General features: G+C 33.1%; 1 protein-coding gene and 1 pseudogene across 1 annotated transcript; one reads left to right on the top strand and one right to left on the bottom strand.

Annotated features, from left to right (window-relative positions):
• Positions 1-114: 114 nt before the first annotated feature.
• LOC123896845 (BRISC and BRCA1-A complex member 2) lies at positions 115-7,921 on the bottom strand. The gene is made up of 13 exons (XM_045947247.1): positions 7,586-7,921; positions 7,407-7,497; positions 7,107-7,290; positions 5,796-5,886; positions 5,310-5,345; positions 5,094-5,192; positions 4,882-5,012; positions 4,723-4,771; positions 4,516-4,605; positions 4,374-4,427; positions 1,418-1,483; positions 573-670; positions 115-472 (listed from the first exon to the last, which is right to left on the bottom strand). Exons 1-13 carry the CDS (start codon positions 7,667-7,669, stop codon positions 406-408), a joined length of 1,140 nt encoding a protein of 379 aa, XP_045803203.1. The 5' UTR covers positions 7,670-7,921; the 3' UTR covers positions 115-405.
• Positions 7,922-15,892: 7,971 nt separating this feature from the next.
• On the top strand, positions 15,893-17,651 carry LOC123895255 (annotated as a pseudogene).
• Positions 17,652-18,338: the final 687 nt, after the last annotated feature.

Raw genomic sequence — 18,338 nt, 5'->3', positions numbered from 1 at the left:
CTTATGCACAGCTAAAATCACCTATCTCCTGATAAAATAAACGTCAAAGTTAGACATAAAGAAGAAAACAAAATCACGATACTAAAATAACTTCGATTTCCCATAGCATTGCACTGACATGGCGAAAATAAAAACATAACACTAAAAATCCTTTTTTACATGTTGAATATCTTTTTGATAATACAACTCCTACTTGTATGCACATTGTAATGTTTTGGTCAAAGAACAGACAATATGATACAAAAGATTCCGAGAATTGCACCAATTCAAGAAAATTTTAAATGGCCATTTGTTTAACTCCTAAGAAAACAATGCATTAACAGATCGAGACCAACATGACATTTTTCAAAGACAGTTTAAAGATTGCCACGACATTGGGATGGAGCTGAACATGTTCTGGACATGTTATAGTTGAACTTGGCCCTCGCTGCATTGCCTCTTGAATGTCAAGGCCTCGTCTGTCAGAAACTCACTGTAGAAACAATTCATATCAATTAACCCAGCGATGTTATGACAAGGAAATAATAGATAAGTATAACGGCGAAAATTAATCAACTAATATAAACACTCACAAAATTCGCTCAGCCATCAATGATGGTTCCCATCTTGGACTCCATGGATAATCAGAAATGGGACGTGACTTGATAGGTGCCATTTGCGAATTAAAATGCTGCAAAATAACATGAAAGGAACCTCATTGGTAATGTTACTGGGAAATATCTTCAACCTGAGTTGATATCATTGACTATAGCATTAAAAAGTATCTGACAAGTATCTATTGTCAAAAAATGCAGAACCTCCCAATTATGATGGAGGATAGGTAACATGTTCGAACCCAAGAGCAGGGTATATGGTGGTATGCTACAGAACTGTAAGGTAATAACTAGTATTGTACAATATATGTCGTGATAAACTCAAATATTTACATTTGTTTCCACAATCCTGGTTCGAAGATCATCCTAAGTAACAACAATTTTTTAGGAGAGAAGAACAAACACTTACCTTATCAGTTAAAAGAACATTTACATATTAACGATTTGAAGTACAATACTTTTGACAAAAGAAAGCATGATAGTTTCTAGTTCTACATCACATGGATACTTTCTAGGTCTAGTTAAAATCTAAACTTGGACTATAATCCAACTAAACATATCAACTCTCACTGAGTACAGAAATCTAAAGAGTAACAATCTCAAACACTAAATTCCACTATAAAAACTAAATAAACCATTTAATCACTTCACAAAACTATGTGATTGAAAGAATTCATTCATAGACCATTGGCTTTTTGCAACAAAATCAGTAAATTCCACTATAAAAAACTTATTTATTTGCCACCTACATTGCTATACAGTATATAATGACCGATCAAAAAAATTTAAACAAATATTTGTCAGAAAGTGGAAGCACATAAAACCTGTGAACTTTGAAGCATAATAGCTGGCTGTTGCTTTGGAAACTGACTTGGAATTAGGAAGTGTACCTAAATAAACAAAATTGTTAGAACTTTGGTCCAAGTGCGTGAAAATGACGAAATGAAGAAAAGTATCCACACAACATATCAGCATCATCCTTAGAACATAAAACTACTTGGAAAACTAAATTCAACTATATAATTATGTCATCACTTGTATGGAAGACCAACCACTGATTAATAGTTATACAATTTTGCATAAATGATACTCTCGTGAGGTTAAGAGCAATTACATCTAATTTATCTCTTGTTGGAAAATACTAATTACATCTAATTTATCTCTTGTTGGAAAATACTAAAAATAGCAATCCCTCCTAGTAGAGTGTATCAGAAAACAAAGAGCAAAGTGTATTAGAAAATTTCGAACATGCATCCTGTCTCTATCCTTCTTTCCCTGGTGAATTTTCATGGATTTAACGAGAATCAATGACTTCGCAACATGTTTCTATCTATAAACCAGAAATTATAAATTGGTGATTTGATGGTTGTATAATGAAATTATTTCTATTTTTATTGTGTACTAGGGTAGTTATAGGTTAGAGTCCCCATGAGCTTAGCTCAGTTGGTAGAGACATCACATTTTATATGCAGGCGTCGGGATTCAAATCTCGGACACTCCATTTATTCACCTTAAGAGTGGAATTCTAGCCACTACGCTACCTGACCATAAAAAAGGGTAGTTACATGTTAGAGCTGTTACTTAGCCATTACTAGTTGTATGTGGAGCAGTTATTATGGGTTTTGGACAACACCTAGAGAGCATACAATATTTCTTTTGGTGTAAGGATCGGAATTGTTTTATGAGAGTCTTGGCTCTAGGGCTGGTAGGGAAGTTCATCTACCAGATTTATGTGTTGTGTACTTGTTCAATTCAATGAAGTTGTTGTTCTAACCACTGTCATCCTACATGACTACTACAAATATTATGGGATAATAGAAAGAAACTAAGGGTAAGTAAATGAATGATTCGTGACTCTTGGCTCCTCACATTGGAGATGACGTGGACTGCAGCAAATGGTGTGTGGGTATGGCTGCAATGCACGTGTACATATGTAGGGCTAGTTGCCACAGTTAATAGGAACTAGTTCATAATCAGAAAAAAAAAAAAAAAAATTGGAAATACCGAGTAATTTACTTTAGGACTGAATTACAAAGATTGCTAAACCAAAAGAAAGAAGTTTCAACGAGAATTACAGAGAAAGCGTCTCTCTATTCCAAAAAACATAATCCTGCTCCTGCTACCTTGGTCTTACCCATGGTAGTCAATCCTGGGCGATCCCAGTGGGATCCCGGTGGAGCAGCGCAGCTAAGCTTCTCGGCGCGATCAGGGACGGATTTAGTGTGGGGGCAGTGGGGTCGGCCGACCCCACTTGCCTATTATATTTTTAGTTAATACTAGTATTATTTATGCAATGTGACCCCATATATTTGGTATTATCGTTTTTATATAGTCAATTTATTGCACTATAACAAATATAAAATTAATAAGACTAATTTATAATACTAATAAGTATCTTATGAGTATTGACTAATAAATCAAAATAAGTAATTTTGTATAACAAAATGTTAAAATTATATAAATAACAATTTATATTTTTTTACGTTATAATTTTGACCCCACTTACTAAAATTTCTGGATCCGTCCCTGGGCGCGATCCCAGCAGGTTCCCAGTGGACTGGACCGGAGCGGGTCGCCATCCCGGGTTAGGACTGAGATTTTGTTTTCATGGGTTTTAAAGGGCATTTTTGAAATCTCACTCATTTTATTAAGGGTAAAATTGGTTTTTTTACCTTTAAAATGGTTAGTTACTCCTAACTAAACCCTAGCCGCAATTCATTCTTTCTCTCATGCGTATCGTACTCTCTTCTCTCACGATCCAAACTTCTCACGCATCCAAACTTCTTCAACCTTCATCTGTTGTTTCTTCTTCAACCTTCAAGTGGAGGCCGATGGGGATTATGATGAAGACAATGAGTTTGAGGAGGATGATTAGACTTAGACTTTGATGATGAACTTGAGTTTTAATTTTTAGTTACTTTACTAATCTAAGTGTTGGAGACTTGACTTTTGCTTATTTATTTTGCTTGACTTTTGTTGGTAATTTTTAATTTATGAATGTTTTATGGATTTTGAGATGTTTGTTTAATTTTACATTAATTATATGTTTATAGTATTATTTATGTAATTTTTAAATTAAAAAAAAAAGAAAAAGAAATAGCGGCATCCCGGTCATCCCACTCCCTGGGATGCCGCTATCCCAGTTTTGGGGCTGGCCGCTCCGCGATCCAGGATTAACTACTTTGGTCTTACCAAAAATAAATCTCCCTCTCCCTCTCCCTCTCCCTCACTCTTTTATTCTTTAAAACGCATTCCTTTCCCCCTAACCAACACAGTTGGAGGCTCCTAACAAACTAACTGTCATGTCATCAACAGAACAATAACTAACTCAGAGGCTCTACTCTTCTATGGTCTCCTCTATCATGCGCAGCACACACCTTGGTTACCAAAGGTTTGCTAACAGATGCCAACTGTTGAATGAGAAGAACAGAGGCATCACTTGCTGAACCCATGTGTTCCAGCTAGACAACAGAGTCCATTTTTTCCCTCAAAAAAAAGCAGTCCATTTTATATAGGCTTAACAAAATAGTTACAAAATAAATATAGGAAATTTTATTTTTATTGACATGATACGATATGCCTACATATGAATTACAAAGATCCTAAACATATTTTCAATACCAACAGTCACATATTGCCTATGTCTTCAACTGGCAGAACTACCACACAAGTTATATGGTAAGTTCCATGGGAAAAGATTTTGATTAATTTGTAAAAGCGAGAATGTGTCAAAATAAATGCACAGACATCATGTACCAAGTAATGAATGTCATATATTACCAGAAATGTAAAAACTCCAGAGGCAGACAGAAAAGTTGCCTTTCTGCAAAAGACCTGGAAAAGGATATAAATCACAAATGAGCAATTAAAATGAAAACAAAGTGATCATAGCAATTTGAAAATAAGTGTCGAGGGTATATACAGGATCAGCTTCAACTGGCCTTCCTAATGGAACAGCTAACGCTTCAATGAAGCGCCTTCTAACATCAATTAATGAAACAGCCTCGAGGACCTATGTTCAAAGTATATTTATATTACTTTCAACAAAAAAACAATAATGTTCTTCTTGAGGAAATAGAAAGTACATATTAAATTAATAGACAACACAGTAAAGATAGTTCCAGCTAACCTGTTTCTCAAGATATTCTTCTAGATTTGGAAGGTATTCTGCCAAGCACCTTTGCATAAAAGATCAACAACAAAAGCAGACACACTCTTAAAAACTATCTCAACCTTGTATATGAATCAATTTGGGTCAAATAGAATAATAAAAAATTGCAAGGCTTACATCCCATCCAACCAAGATGGCAGCTTAACATCATCGACGGAATATAGGGCTTTCAACTCAAAAGAAGATACTAACTTCAGGCGAGGAGCTGAAGATGCAGACATATATTTTCTCCCAACAGGATATACAACCTAGGTTTAACATAACGTAATTAGTTTGTTTGAAAGCAAGTTAAGAAATTCAAAGGAATCTTAAAGAGAAAAGAAAACAACTTGTAAGTATATCTTCTGCAATTGTTTCCAGGGACAGCCAGACACCATCTTGTTTATGTTCATGTCCAGTAGGGGAACAGCAAATTTAACCTCCTCTGACTGCACTAAAATGTAACATCGAAGAAGTCAAGAATATTGTCGAAAGGCAACATTAATTTGCTCGATCATCCATGAGTAGATCATAGAAAAATTAGCATAAAATTTCTGAAGAAATACCTTGTCAGCAAAAGAACACATGTGCATTTCTAGTCCCTGCAGCAAATGTTTTAAATTAAGTTAAAGACTAATGGACTAATGGTACCCACTCTAAACAAAGTTAAATCCAAAATTCAGACATGTGCTAGCCAGAGGTGGAAGGGCACACAACGTACATGCTAATTCACAAACAGATGTGCTTTTCAAACACGTTTTCATTTCATCAACGAAATTTGACACTAGTTTTGGTAAATTTTACATACGTTTTGTTATTTTTTGTCCAAACCCATGTATATTTTATGCACGAGTAATAATTACCTTATTTAACAGAACGATCCAAAGTGGGCACATGTCAAACTGACGTTAATTAGTTTCATGTTCAAACTCTATTTCATTTCTTCAATGAAATTTGACACTGGTTTAGTGATTTTTTCCAAGTAAACAAAGCTAGTTGAGAAGTAAGCCAATGCGTTGAATGTTGAAAATAAAGTTTAAAAAAGAAATTACCTCCCTAGAAACAATCGTACTGACTTCAAATTTCAACCTATCGTCATCAACTTCTCCAACACGCTTCCCTTGATACAACACATACTGGTCCCTATCAAAACAGCAAAACAAAATCACCATTACCATATATGTATTCGCTCACACAAACCACAAAAGGCCTATTTGAATTAGCTTTTTTGAGCTTATCTACTGGAATAAGCTTTTCGAAGAGTGTTTGGGAGAGCTTATGAAAACAGATGATGACATACCCATAAGTTGTTTTCAGCTTATTTCATAACCTCTTCAGGATAGTTTATGAAAAAAACTTATATGAAATCAGTTTAACTTTAATCATTTTTTTGGATAAATAGCTCAATTAAGCGCTTATAGCATAATTGATATGATATTGATACGGAGATACAGGACAATTTTAAAATACAAGATACGATCCGGCCTATGAAGCCCAAATACTTGATACGACACGGATACGGAGATATGGGAAAGATACTCTACGGCCAAGATATTTTAATAAAACTTTAATTTAAAATTAAATATATATAAATGCACAATATATAAGCATAACTACAATTGATAATAGAGAAATATTCACATTGCTGAAATTATCAAAACAAGCGACAATTACACGTCATATATATTTTTCTTTTTTTCTTTTTTATTATTTCATTTTTTTTATAGGGAAAAATAGTATAAAAAAAGGTGAACAAAATAATAACCCTGCCTTTAACGTATCCCGCGCGTATATGCTAAGTGTAGTCGTATCCCATGCACGTTTAAGCCGGGTCGGACACATATTAGGTATTTTTTTTTAAACAAAATTTAATCGCCAAATACTTTCTCAATATGCATCGGAAAGTATCAACACGTTTTGGTGTCGGATACGGTATATGACACGGCACTTGTACAATTTTGGAGAATCAGGGCTTCCCTAGATACGGCCAAGATACTTTAATAAAAAATTAAGTGTAAAATTAAATATATAAACACACAGATATATTATGAACATATCGACATTTGAAATGAAGTCAAATTGTTATAAGGTGTTTTTATAAACTACCTGGGAGAGCTTAAGGAAATCAGCAGAAAAAAGCTAATGGACTTGTCATAAACTGTTACGGTAAGTTATCTTAAACAAAAAAAAAAAAAAAAAAAAAAAAAAAAAAAAAAAAGTTATCTTAAACAATCTCAAAAGTGTTTTATATCATAGAAATAACCTAAGCACAAGCACTTATTTGATCATATAAGTGCTTCTCCTATAAGCACTTAACTAAGTTATCTATGCAAACATAGCAAAAGGCAGAAAAAGTGAATTACCTCAAGAATTGAATAAGGTTCAAGAGACAAGCAGGGTCTTTGTAATTCCAATCAGACAATAAGGAGCTATTAGTATTAGGTTCAACAGAAGGTGACATATGAAAAGGATGAAAATGTTCATCTTCAGGTCCAAAAATAACATCGGGTACAGTAGTAGGAGATTCAGCATCAAATATAACATCCCCTAATACAAAAACAAAATCACAAAACCCTAAGTTAAATAATCCTAATTATCTATGATCATAAAAATTCATAATGAATTAAATTAATAAAAGCGATTATAATAATAAAAACACATACATTTGATGAAATCTAAGCAATAAGGAATGAGGAGTGTGAATCGATCAATGAGTCCAGAATTGTATTTGTCGCTTGACCACATTTGATCAATCTGAGTAACAAAGAAAAAACCCTAAAAAATGTGAGTGATGAAATTGATTGAGAAATTGAAATGATTGAAAGAATGGAAGAGTTGTTGCCTTGAGGGGCGGACGGGAGTGAGAAAGGAGGTGATTCAATTGAGCTCCGATGAACGGTGGCACGTTTTCGGTACCTGCACCCATTTTTTTTCTGTGATTCTTCTTCTCTTTTGTTACACTTTTCTTCTTTCACTTCACTTCTGACAATATCACCAATGCATTTACTTGTAACTATTTTCTACTTAAAAATTTTCAACTTATGATTTATAACTGCATATCACATAAAAGGAAACAGATTTGTTCGATATTATTTTTCTTTCACGAACTTAGCTTTTTTATTTTGAGCTTATCGTTTATAAATTCATAGGCTAGTTCTATTCGGAAGACAAATAAGGTATCTTATGATTTTTACCATAGCTTTTAGTATAAGCTAAAAATTTTGTTCGGTAACAATTTTTTAAAAAGAGTTTATAATTTATTTTACTAGGTTATAGTTTATTTTTGAAATGTTATTTTAAGTAACTTATAAGTTATCTTTTCTTCTAATTTTACCCTTAACATCTTACTTTAAAAAAAAATAAATATTAATTAAACATATCTTTTTTATATTATTTTATACTTATAAACTAGTTCAACCGCTAATTTTATCAAACACTACAAATTCAATTAGTTAGTTTATTCGCTATAAGTTAAAAGTTAATTTATAAGATATCCGTTATAAGTTCATCTACGATAATCAGCTATCCACTATTTTTTTCAAAGTCATATATTGCATAGTAAAAGGTAAGGGATTTGTTTGATTTTTTTTAGGAGCTTAGCTTTTTTTTAATTGTTTATATTAGCTGCTAATTTAATTTGGTTGTAGTTTATCATTTTTTTTCTTAATTTTATATTTGTTGTCTGACTTGGAAAAAATAAAGTAGTAATTAGACATTTTTTTTATATATCTTTATCTCTATTTATATACATAGCAAGATTCTCACAGAGCTCTTTCGTGCATTCTTATAAAAAATGCTTAGGTGTCTTTTAATTAGAGAGCTTGCTTACGTAACGTGACATTCAATTGAATCTTCTAACCCATTATTTTTGTTTTAAAAGAAAAACTTCTCAAAAAAAAATTAAAAAAAAAAAAAGATCTTCTAAAAAAAAGATTTAAAAAGAAGAATTGAAAAAAAGATATTCTAAAAAAAGGAAGAAAAAAAAAAATCTTTGTATCCCAAAAAAATATTTTCTTATCTCTCATTTTTCTATAAGTTATTATCCTATGTTTGAGTTTATATATATATATATATATATATATATATATATATATATATATATGATCTAGAATCCACTTTTACTCTGATACACGGTTTATTCAGTGGAAGACTAAATTATGTGTTTAATAATAATTTTCCTTTCATGTTATTTCAGAGGTCAAGATTAGTATTAAGTACATATGTTGCAAAGAAAGTAAAGTTGAAATCCTTTAAGCTAATTTTTTTTTATATGATAAATTATATAAATTCAACAAAATAAAACACAAATTAACCTGATTTGAATTTTAAAAATTTGCACAATTTTTTTTACTAAAAGGAAGGTTGAGTTACTCATAGGCAACCCTTTTGATGATGTGTCACTCAAAGAAAATGTTTTTAATCTCTATTAAAATCTTTTACTTATTTCTTTTAATTTATTAAATTAAATCTAAAAAAACTAAATTAGCATCATCATAATTGTATGAGTAACCAAAAAAATCATCATAATTGTATTCATCCTTTTACATTCCTCCAAATATAACTTATAAAATGAGAAAGTTTAGTGACTAATAGGTTCACTCTCACTCTTTATAACCACCACCCCACATTCTTTTTCTACTCATTTCTAAATCTTAATATTTGACATTTTCACTCAATCTTTGAGCGTATTTCTACCATGGTGCTATGTATTGATATCCAACAATATTCATTTGTACTAATGTTTAGTTTTTGTTCTTCATTTGTAGGTTGAAAGAAATAATTTTTCACTACAAATAGAATGTTAATGGATGAAAAGGTCGGTATTCTCAATTACTTTTATCAAAGTATATTGTTATTTAAAAGTTATCTTTAATTTTTTTTTATCACAGCAATGATTGTAAGTAAACAAAGGATTGTAGGCATCAGATAAGCACTCCAAATGTTAGTAACCACTTCTTCAAAGTCTGGTGGAGGAGGGAAATGATGGATGAACCAAGGAGGACCAAGAGGTCTGTCCACGAAGGGAGCGAAGCTAGGCTTGAATTCCTTCAAGTTCAGAAAGGCATTAAAATATTGTTGAAAGGCCACATCATAGGAAATGCCTCTTACCCTGGGAGCCAACCTTGCTAGCCTAGTGCCTTCGACTTGGCACGCACGTGATTCATCATAGAATTGCTCGGGCAGGAAAATGTCAAGTTCTGTGTGGAATGTAGCATTTAGCCATAACTACAGCAACCAGAAAGGACCAACACCCAGAAAGGTAGATCCATCACTTGTCTTCTTAAGGTGCTCACAAGCATCCCTCATGGATTCGTAAAGACATCCAAGGATGAGTCGAGCAAAGCTAAACTGTTGACACTCATGAAGCTGAATGGCCATAGGGATATATTTCTTGGCTACTTGAAGAGACTGGGTGCAGAAGACATATTGGGACAACCAAAGGGTTAGGAAAGCAACATGCTCTTCAGCACTTACCTCATCATCAGTCTTTTGGTTCTCCATGATGTACTTGGAGTAAGATTTGTTGTGGAAGTCGAACTTGATGGTGTCAGAAGCTTTAAAGGGATCATAAGTATCTCCAAGTGGTGATAAACCAATGATAGCAGCAACATCAAGCAAGGTAGGAGTCATCATACCACATTCGAAGTGGAAAGTGTTGGTAGAAGACTCAAAGAAATGCAAAGCAGCAATAATCATCTCCTGCTGGTATTTAAGACCTGTCCTAGATAGTTGAATAAGGTCATAAATACCACAGGCTTGCCAAATATCAGCTTTATCTTGTTGTATTCTATCCAACCAAGTAAGGTATTGGTCGTTTAGGGAAGGAGCTGATCGAAAGACCCTGTTAGGTGCTTTAATATAACTAAAGTTATAGGGTTCACTAAGGAAAACCCTAGGGATACAAAGCTTGTAGACAGGGAAAATGGGTATTGTGTTGGAGTTACGATTCTTTTCATCTGGTTTAGGTCCCCCAAACGCATGCACCAGATTATTAATAGAGTATGGGAAGATTACCTGACTTTCCCAAATTTTTTGCAAATCCAATCGAAGCGAAGGTTCTGGAACTGTACCTTCTTCATAAGAAGAGAGTGTGGCGGTGGTCCACTTTCCAGCGTAAGGAAGTAGCTTCGTAGTATTTGAGCTGGACGCCATTGTTGAAGTTCAAAGGTTCTACAAAATCGACGATTAGGGTTGAAATTGGGAATCGCAAGGTGCCAGAATAACTTCAATAGAAACTGAGAGAAGAAAAGATCGGTGGTTTTGAAATTCTGGTACACAGTAGACAAGTGTTGTCCACGATGTTCAGACACTTGTCGTAACACTTGTCTTAACAGAGAGAACAATAAAGCAGAGCATTAAAAACAGATACTGAAAAGCATAAATAACACACATAATTGTTAACCCAGTTCAGCCTAACAGCCTAAATTGGGGGATACCAATCCAGGAGGAAATTCACTATCAGCAGTATTAATTCAGAGTTAAACTCCCCCGTTTACAACTCCTCACTTAATCCCTACCCAATGCAACTTCTACCTAGGAACTCCTAGATATGAGACCCCGTCTCACTCCCCTCAACCTTACAACCTGTAAGGATTTCAATAACAACAGAATGGAGGCACTCTCCTTGACAAAGATGAAGACACACTTCAATAACATCACCACCTAGCCAACGACTAAGTTCACAATTTGGAGTTGCTTAAAAGTTTCCTCCAATTACAATACTCAACTCATTACCTATAGGTTTCTGAGTGAGGACATAGTGACCATCTCACAACCCGAGTGGTTCACTTTACACCAACTCTCCTAGAGAGTGGCTTAAAGACACGAAACCCTTAAAAGACTACATCTTTGATATTCTATTTTAGCTTCAAGTTTCGGTAAATAAAATAGGGTTAGCAGCACCCTTTATATAGCACAACCTCGTGGGCTTTTCACAATGATTCAGCTCCAAGAAATCTTCTAGATGCAAAATATATATTTTTACCAAATCTTTCTTTGCATCAAATATTCCTCCCATAAATATATTTGTTGTAAATATATTTTAAAATTAAATCTTCTAATCTTCTTGAAGCACAAAGATTTATTTGAAATAAATCTTTTATATTTTCTGCAGCAATCTTCACAAGATATATTTTTGAAACAAATATTATATTTTCTAAAAATATAATTCCTTTAGAAAATAGAACTAGGGTTCAGCTGCCTTCTGAAACACATTGATCACGTGCGCCTTGTTGTATAAGAAACCATGAAATAATTCTTCAATCAAATCTTTGAAAGATTGAATAGAAAATAAAAACGCTAGCTGGCGCGAACAATCAGACATACAAGTGTTGTTACATCTGCCTCAACACTTGGTGTACGCACATATGTCTCAACACTTGGCTAAAAGATGTTTTTGCAAAATGCAGCCAACATACAAAAACCCAACAGGTTTGATGTTAAATAAGGTTTCAAAGTTGAAGATGTTTGGAAGCAAAAGATTCAGCAGAAAGTTCTCAAAGTTAAGAAGAAGATGAACAGTTGAAAGTTTGGAAAGAGAACAATGAAGGAAGGAGTTGCCTATTTATAAGGGCGCGTTATTTTAGAATTAAAATAATTCAAAAGGAAAAATAACAACTTCTTCAACTTCATACGCTGACAAGTGTCTAAATCCCTTTACAGGTGGAAAAGAAAGTAAGTATTGGAGCCAATCCAATTTTTTTTTGGATATCAGCCTAAAGGATAGGAGAAATAAACGGAAAAGAGAGATATCCCTTTGTACTTTCAAAAATGCCACTTCCTCTTTCGATAGACACAGTCGAAAATGACATTTTTGGGGGCTAATTTGTTGGATATAAATTTGGTATTTATCAATTAAATATAATTGGTGGGTCCAATATTTATTTGAAGGTTATGTTGCTAAAATAAAACTTTCAAATGCTGTATCGAAGCTTCAACCGTGTCGAAGCGGAAAAGAACTTCGAAAGCCTCGAAGGTTATGCTTGAGGGTTAATTCATCAAGAGCGCGTCGAAGCAGCGAAGTAAGTCAAAGGGCCAGTTGGTCCAGGCCTAGAAGAAACAACAACGGCCCAATAGAGCATTGGCGCGCACTGAAGAAATGAAGATCGAAAGTGGAGAACGTGGGTCGACGTGGCAAATCGAAGAGCGTCCAGATGATCAAGGAGCAGTTACCACTTCACCAGGATATTTATAGTAGTTTTTCATTCAGAACAAGAGTCACAAATTTTATACAAAACTCTCTCTAAAAATTCTAAGTACTCAGCGATCGAACGAAAGGAATTTCGAGGAGAAATGTATGTTTTGTGAACCATCTTTATTTGTAATTGCTTTTCATTCAATGCAATTTACTTTCCAGCAATGTTCTTTAGCTTTATTTAACATTTATTCATGAAATTGCTGTGTCAAGGCGATTCGAACTAGCTATTTCTATCATTGTTTGCAAAAGATTTTATTCTTAAGTGTTTGTTTTCCTTTTTTTAAACGAACATTCAAACATTTTCTTAAGTAAACAAAACACAAAATTGTCCTGAGATTTACTAGTTGGTCTCGCGAGTTTAAATACTTAAACTAGCGGTTGTTTACCAAATTTCCACGTAAACAATATCAAAATAAACATTTAAATAAGAGGAGGGATCCGTTCCATAAATAATATTAAAAAAGAAAATAATCTTGTGCTGGCACGGGCTAACATACTAGTATATTTCATATTTTAAAGTTAGTTTAATTGATAATTATAAAGTATTAAACAATATAAATTATTCCGTGAACTTAATTCAATTGGTAGGATATATTTTTTAAAAAAAAAATTGGTAGGATATTGCATTATATATGCAGGTGTCCGGAGTTTGAACTTCGGTCATCCCACTTATCTATCTTATTAAAGGTGAAATTTCTAGTCATTATATCTCAATTGGTATGATATTACATTATATATGCAGGAAACCGAGATTCGAGCATCGGTCTTTCCACTTATCCACCTTAAAATTGAATTTCTAGATTTTTTTGTTGGAGTATATTTTTTGTTGATTTCACATTTCTTACTCAACTAATAATTCATATCGAGGATGATTGTTTTCCATTGAAAGTGGTTTTTCTATTCCCTTATTCATTTTATTTTTTGCTTGATATCCTTCATGAAACCACAAATATCAATGCATAAGAGTATTTGCCTGGCCTTGTTATTAAAACGAACAAAATTAGTGAATAAAAAGGAAGTCATCATAAACATAAAGGAACAATGTGTAATGCATTAATACTATGAGAATAAAGAAACAATGCACAAAAAAGAGTAAGCAAAGAAATTGCTTGGCTCTCTCCAAACTATGTAATGTAACCATGTGAAGATGAAACATACCTAAATTTAGGATTCAAAAATAATTTTCACAATTCGGGATAGACAATAGTATGATACATTTTAATCACTATTATAAGTATAAAGAAAACCACTTTTTAAATTAATTGAATAAATCCACAAAATAAAAATAATAAAGAAATTATGTTTACAAAGACAAACTCACAAAATCAAAGACCAAACATGATGAGTAAAACTCAACCAAACCTGTATGAAACACAAAACTTGGCGATGTTTGTTGTTAATGCACACCTAACATTGGTAATTACAATCAACGATAAATGCTAGCATTTCAAATGTTAGCATTTAATACACAACCGACCTTTGTTATATCGGTAATATACACACAAAAAAATGTAGTGACGTCGATTAAACTGACACACGTTGGACTCGTGCAATCACTAATCCATGTTTATTCATATTAACCTCGATACATGCATAGCCGTCCATCATTAATTGCGCTCATTAACTCATGAGTCGATTTAAGGATTATTTTGGCGGAATATATTTTTTGTAAGTGTGTTGAACAAGTTTTTGTTGAATTAGTGTTGGAAAATAGAGAAATAACAAAGAGAGAAATCACATAGAAATAGACTATTTCTAAAGATGATTTCCTCGAATTATAAAGGCTGAGTACACTTTTTTTTCCGACAAGTTCAAGTTTTCTTATAAAAAAAATCAAGTAAAAGTAGTTATATACACCAAACAAATATGAAGTAAAAGTAGTTAAATTTATATTTTAAACCACCTAATATGGGCTATTTTTAAAAATTTATTATTGCTTTTAAAATATGACATTTTTAGAGAATAAAAAGGTAAAGAAAAATTTACAAATCCTAATTTAATTGGTAAAAATACTGAAATTGTTACATCGGACACCATGATCGAATTCGAACTTCAATCCCTCCACTTGTTTGTGAGTTTTTAGTGGTAAAAAAAATTAGACAATTGATAAGTAAAAAGTAACTTATGTGAGACCATCTTCGATGTTCTTTTTTTACGAGAAGACTTATTTTTAGAGTCACGATTCATTTTAGTACCATACAATTTTTTTATGGGGGGCGATTGAGTCCTTAACAACAACAAAAATTCCAATTAGTCCCTGATGTTTTTTCATTTGCGATAAATTAGTCCCTCTATTATAACGAAACACGGACTAGTTTTTCCCAAATATGAAAATCTTATTGATTAATTTGAGTTTTATTTTTGTTAAGAAGTAAATTGTCTCGTCAAAAAATTGTGAGGGACCAAAATGAATATTCACTCTTTCTTTTATGAGAAGACCATCTTCAATGCTATAATTAAAATTGAAAATTGAGTTTTTCCATTGTTCGGGAGAATCCGAATTCGATTTTTGATAAAAATAATTTTTACCCAGACTTTACTTACTTCGCAGCTGAACTCTCTATCAGAGAACCAGAGTTTAAAAAAATGAGTTTTTTCACTTCCCACCCACTCTCCCACTCACAGTATCACTCTCTCTCCCACTCAAGAGCAAGAAACGGTTCTTGACAGGAAACATAAATTTGCTAAACTAAGACCAACATAATTTTGTCATTTTGAAACGTAGAAAATCTAAACATAAGTCAAAATAAATATGTTACTTAGAAACATAGATTGAACTTGAAGCCCTATATAGTTTTCCAAACTCTTTCTTTTTCTATTTCATTTCACTTTCCAAAATGACAAACCCAAAAACAAAAACTAGTCATAATTTTTCTCTTAAAACATTGTACATTATATCATTATACACCTTATTATTCAATTCAACCATGGCCAAATCAATTACTACTTACAATGTGGTTGATTTTGGAGCCAAACCAAATGGTAAAATTGATTCAACAAAATCATTTCTTATGGCATGGAACAAAGTTTGTACATCAAACAAGCCTTCAATCATTTATGTGCCACATGGGAAATTTTTGCTTGGAAGGGTCACATTTAGTGGAGAATTATGTGCCAACAAAAATATTTCTATAATCATTGATGGAACTTTGGTTGCTCCTAGTGATTATAATGTCATAGGAGAAGCAAGTTATTGGTTAATGTTTGAGAAAGTTAGTGGTGTTTCAATTCATGGTGGTGTTCTTGATGGAAAAGGAACTTCCTTGTGGGATTGTAAGAATTCCGGAAAATCTTGCCCGATTGGAGCCACGGTATGTAATAACGAGATTCGAGTATTTTGTAGTTATTTTTAAATTGCAGTTAGAAAATGGACTTACATTACATGATGATATTGTGTTAGATGTAGATATAAAAGTATCTTATGTACAACCGAAAAATCACGTTGATCCGTGACAACTTATTGTGTTTATGTGGAAGCAGACACTTGGATTTTGCAACTCAGACAACATTATCGTCACAGGGTTGACCTCTCGCAATAGTCAAATGTTTCACATAGTCATTTATGAATGTAGAAATGTCAAAGTACATGGAGTGAAAGTCGTTGCTCCCGAAAATAGTCCCAACACGGATGGTATCCATGTTCAGTTATCTTCTGATATCACTATTACCAAACCTAAAATACGAACGGGGGACGATTGCATCTCAATCGGCCCTGGCAGCAGAAACTTGTGGATTGAAGACGTTGTATGCGGGCCTGGACATGGAATAAGGTTATTATTTGAAATTTACTTCATCTAAATTAATTTAATACTAATTTAGTTATTGTCATTACATTACATTACATTACATACACTTAATTTTGTTGTAGCATTGGAAGCTTAGGATGGAGCTTGAATGAACCTGGTGTTAAAAATGTGACAGTGAAATCAGCTACATTCTCTAAGACTCAAAATGGCTTTAGAATAAAATCATGGGGGAAGCCTAGTGGTGGATTTGTAAGACATGTTCATTTTGTAGATGCAACAATGATCGATGTCCAAAATCCCATTATAATAGACCAAAATTACTGTCCATTTTACAAGGGATGCCCAAATGAGGTAAGCTTTTCTTTTCGAAGGTTATTTTTAAATCTTCTCATTTCTTTAAAACCGCACTCGTTTGGATTTATCAATTCAGATGAAGAAAAACATTGTCTTTGTCACGAATTTGAATGAGTAAGTCCGTAAAAAACTTTGTTTTTTCCCAATCCGTATTGGTAAATCTAGACACTAGAGGTTTTTACGAATTATGCGGGCGAGGTAACACAGGGATTGCCCGACATTTGTTGATCACACTTCCACTAACTATCTTGTGAACCAATTTCTAAAATATATGGAGGTGTTAGTAAAATTTTGTGGAGTGTCAATAGCAAGATTCTGATATAAAAATCTACTTTCTACCTTCAATTTGAATGTGAATAATTGATATACTAAGTTTCATTTTTCTTGTATAGGAATCTGGGGTCATGATTGATGATGTTTCATACAAAGACATTCAAGGAACATCAGCAACAAAGGTTGCTGTGAAATTTGAGTGCAGTTCAAAGCAACCTTGCAAAAGGATAAAGCTAGAGAATGTGAAGCTCACTTTAAAAGATGAAGCTCCAAAAGCTTTGTGTAACCACGTTGCTGGAACTGCCTTTGGTACGGTTCAACCGGAGAGTTGCTTGTAGGCCAAATGTTATGAAGACAGTGATGAAAGTAGTTGTATTAATTTTTAACTATATTGAGCAATGGAGTTCCAAAATCATAGGACAATAGAAAAACCTTGAGTTTTGTAGTATGTGTTGTCAATAATTTTGCGTTCAAAGTGAATTCTAACTTGAAGTTGAGATTCGAAGATTTTGTCTCTGAATGTAATATTTTTTAGTCTGTTGGAATCGGTGGTATAAGATAGAACGTAATAATAGATATTTTAAAAACCGACCAAAAGAAATGAAATATGATGGCATCCTTATTATGACATACCACCAATCCAAACACACTCGCTAAACATAAATAACTTTACGTTCAACTAAATTTTACAAAACCAATTCTTGCCACGATGAAATCAAATACATATTAGTCTTAATATTACACTGCTATGGCCAAGCAAAAAGCTGTCAAAGGTTTTCCGGCTTTCCTTCAAGCGGATATTTTGTGTTAAAACTTAAAAGTACTTTAATCAGTCTTTCGACTGTTGCTAGTTTCATTTGATGACGCAAAGTGAATTGCTACTCCAAAACATCACAACTAAGTACACGTTTGGATTCACAATATTTTGGCAGAATCTTGATGTGCTGACGTGATTTTGTTGAAAGATATATTTTGGAGCTTCAACAAAATCACAGTGTTATCATAATTTTGTCAAATTCAAAATG

The sequence above is a fragment of the Trifolium pratense genome, linkage group LG7, assembly GCF_020283565.1.
Source record: "Trifolium pratense cultivar HEN17-A07 linkage group LG7, ARS_RC_1.1, whole genome shotgun sequence".
In the NCBI taxonomy this organism is placed as follows: domain Eukaryota; kingdom Viridiplantae; phylum Streptophyta; class Magnoliopsida; order Fabales; family Fabaceae; genus Trifolium; species Trifolium pratense.
Note: the sequence above shows the minus strand (reverse complement) of the source record. Positions and strands in the feature narration are given on the sequence as shown.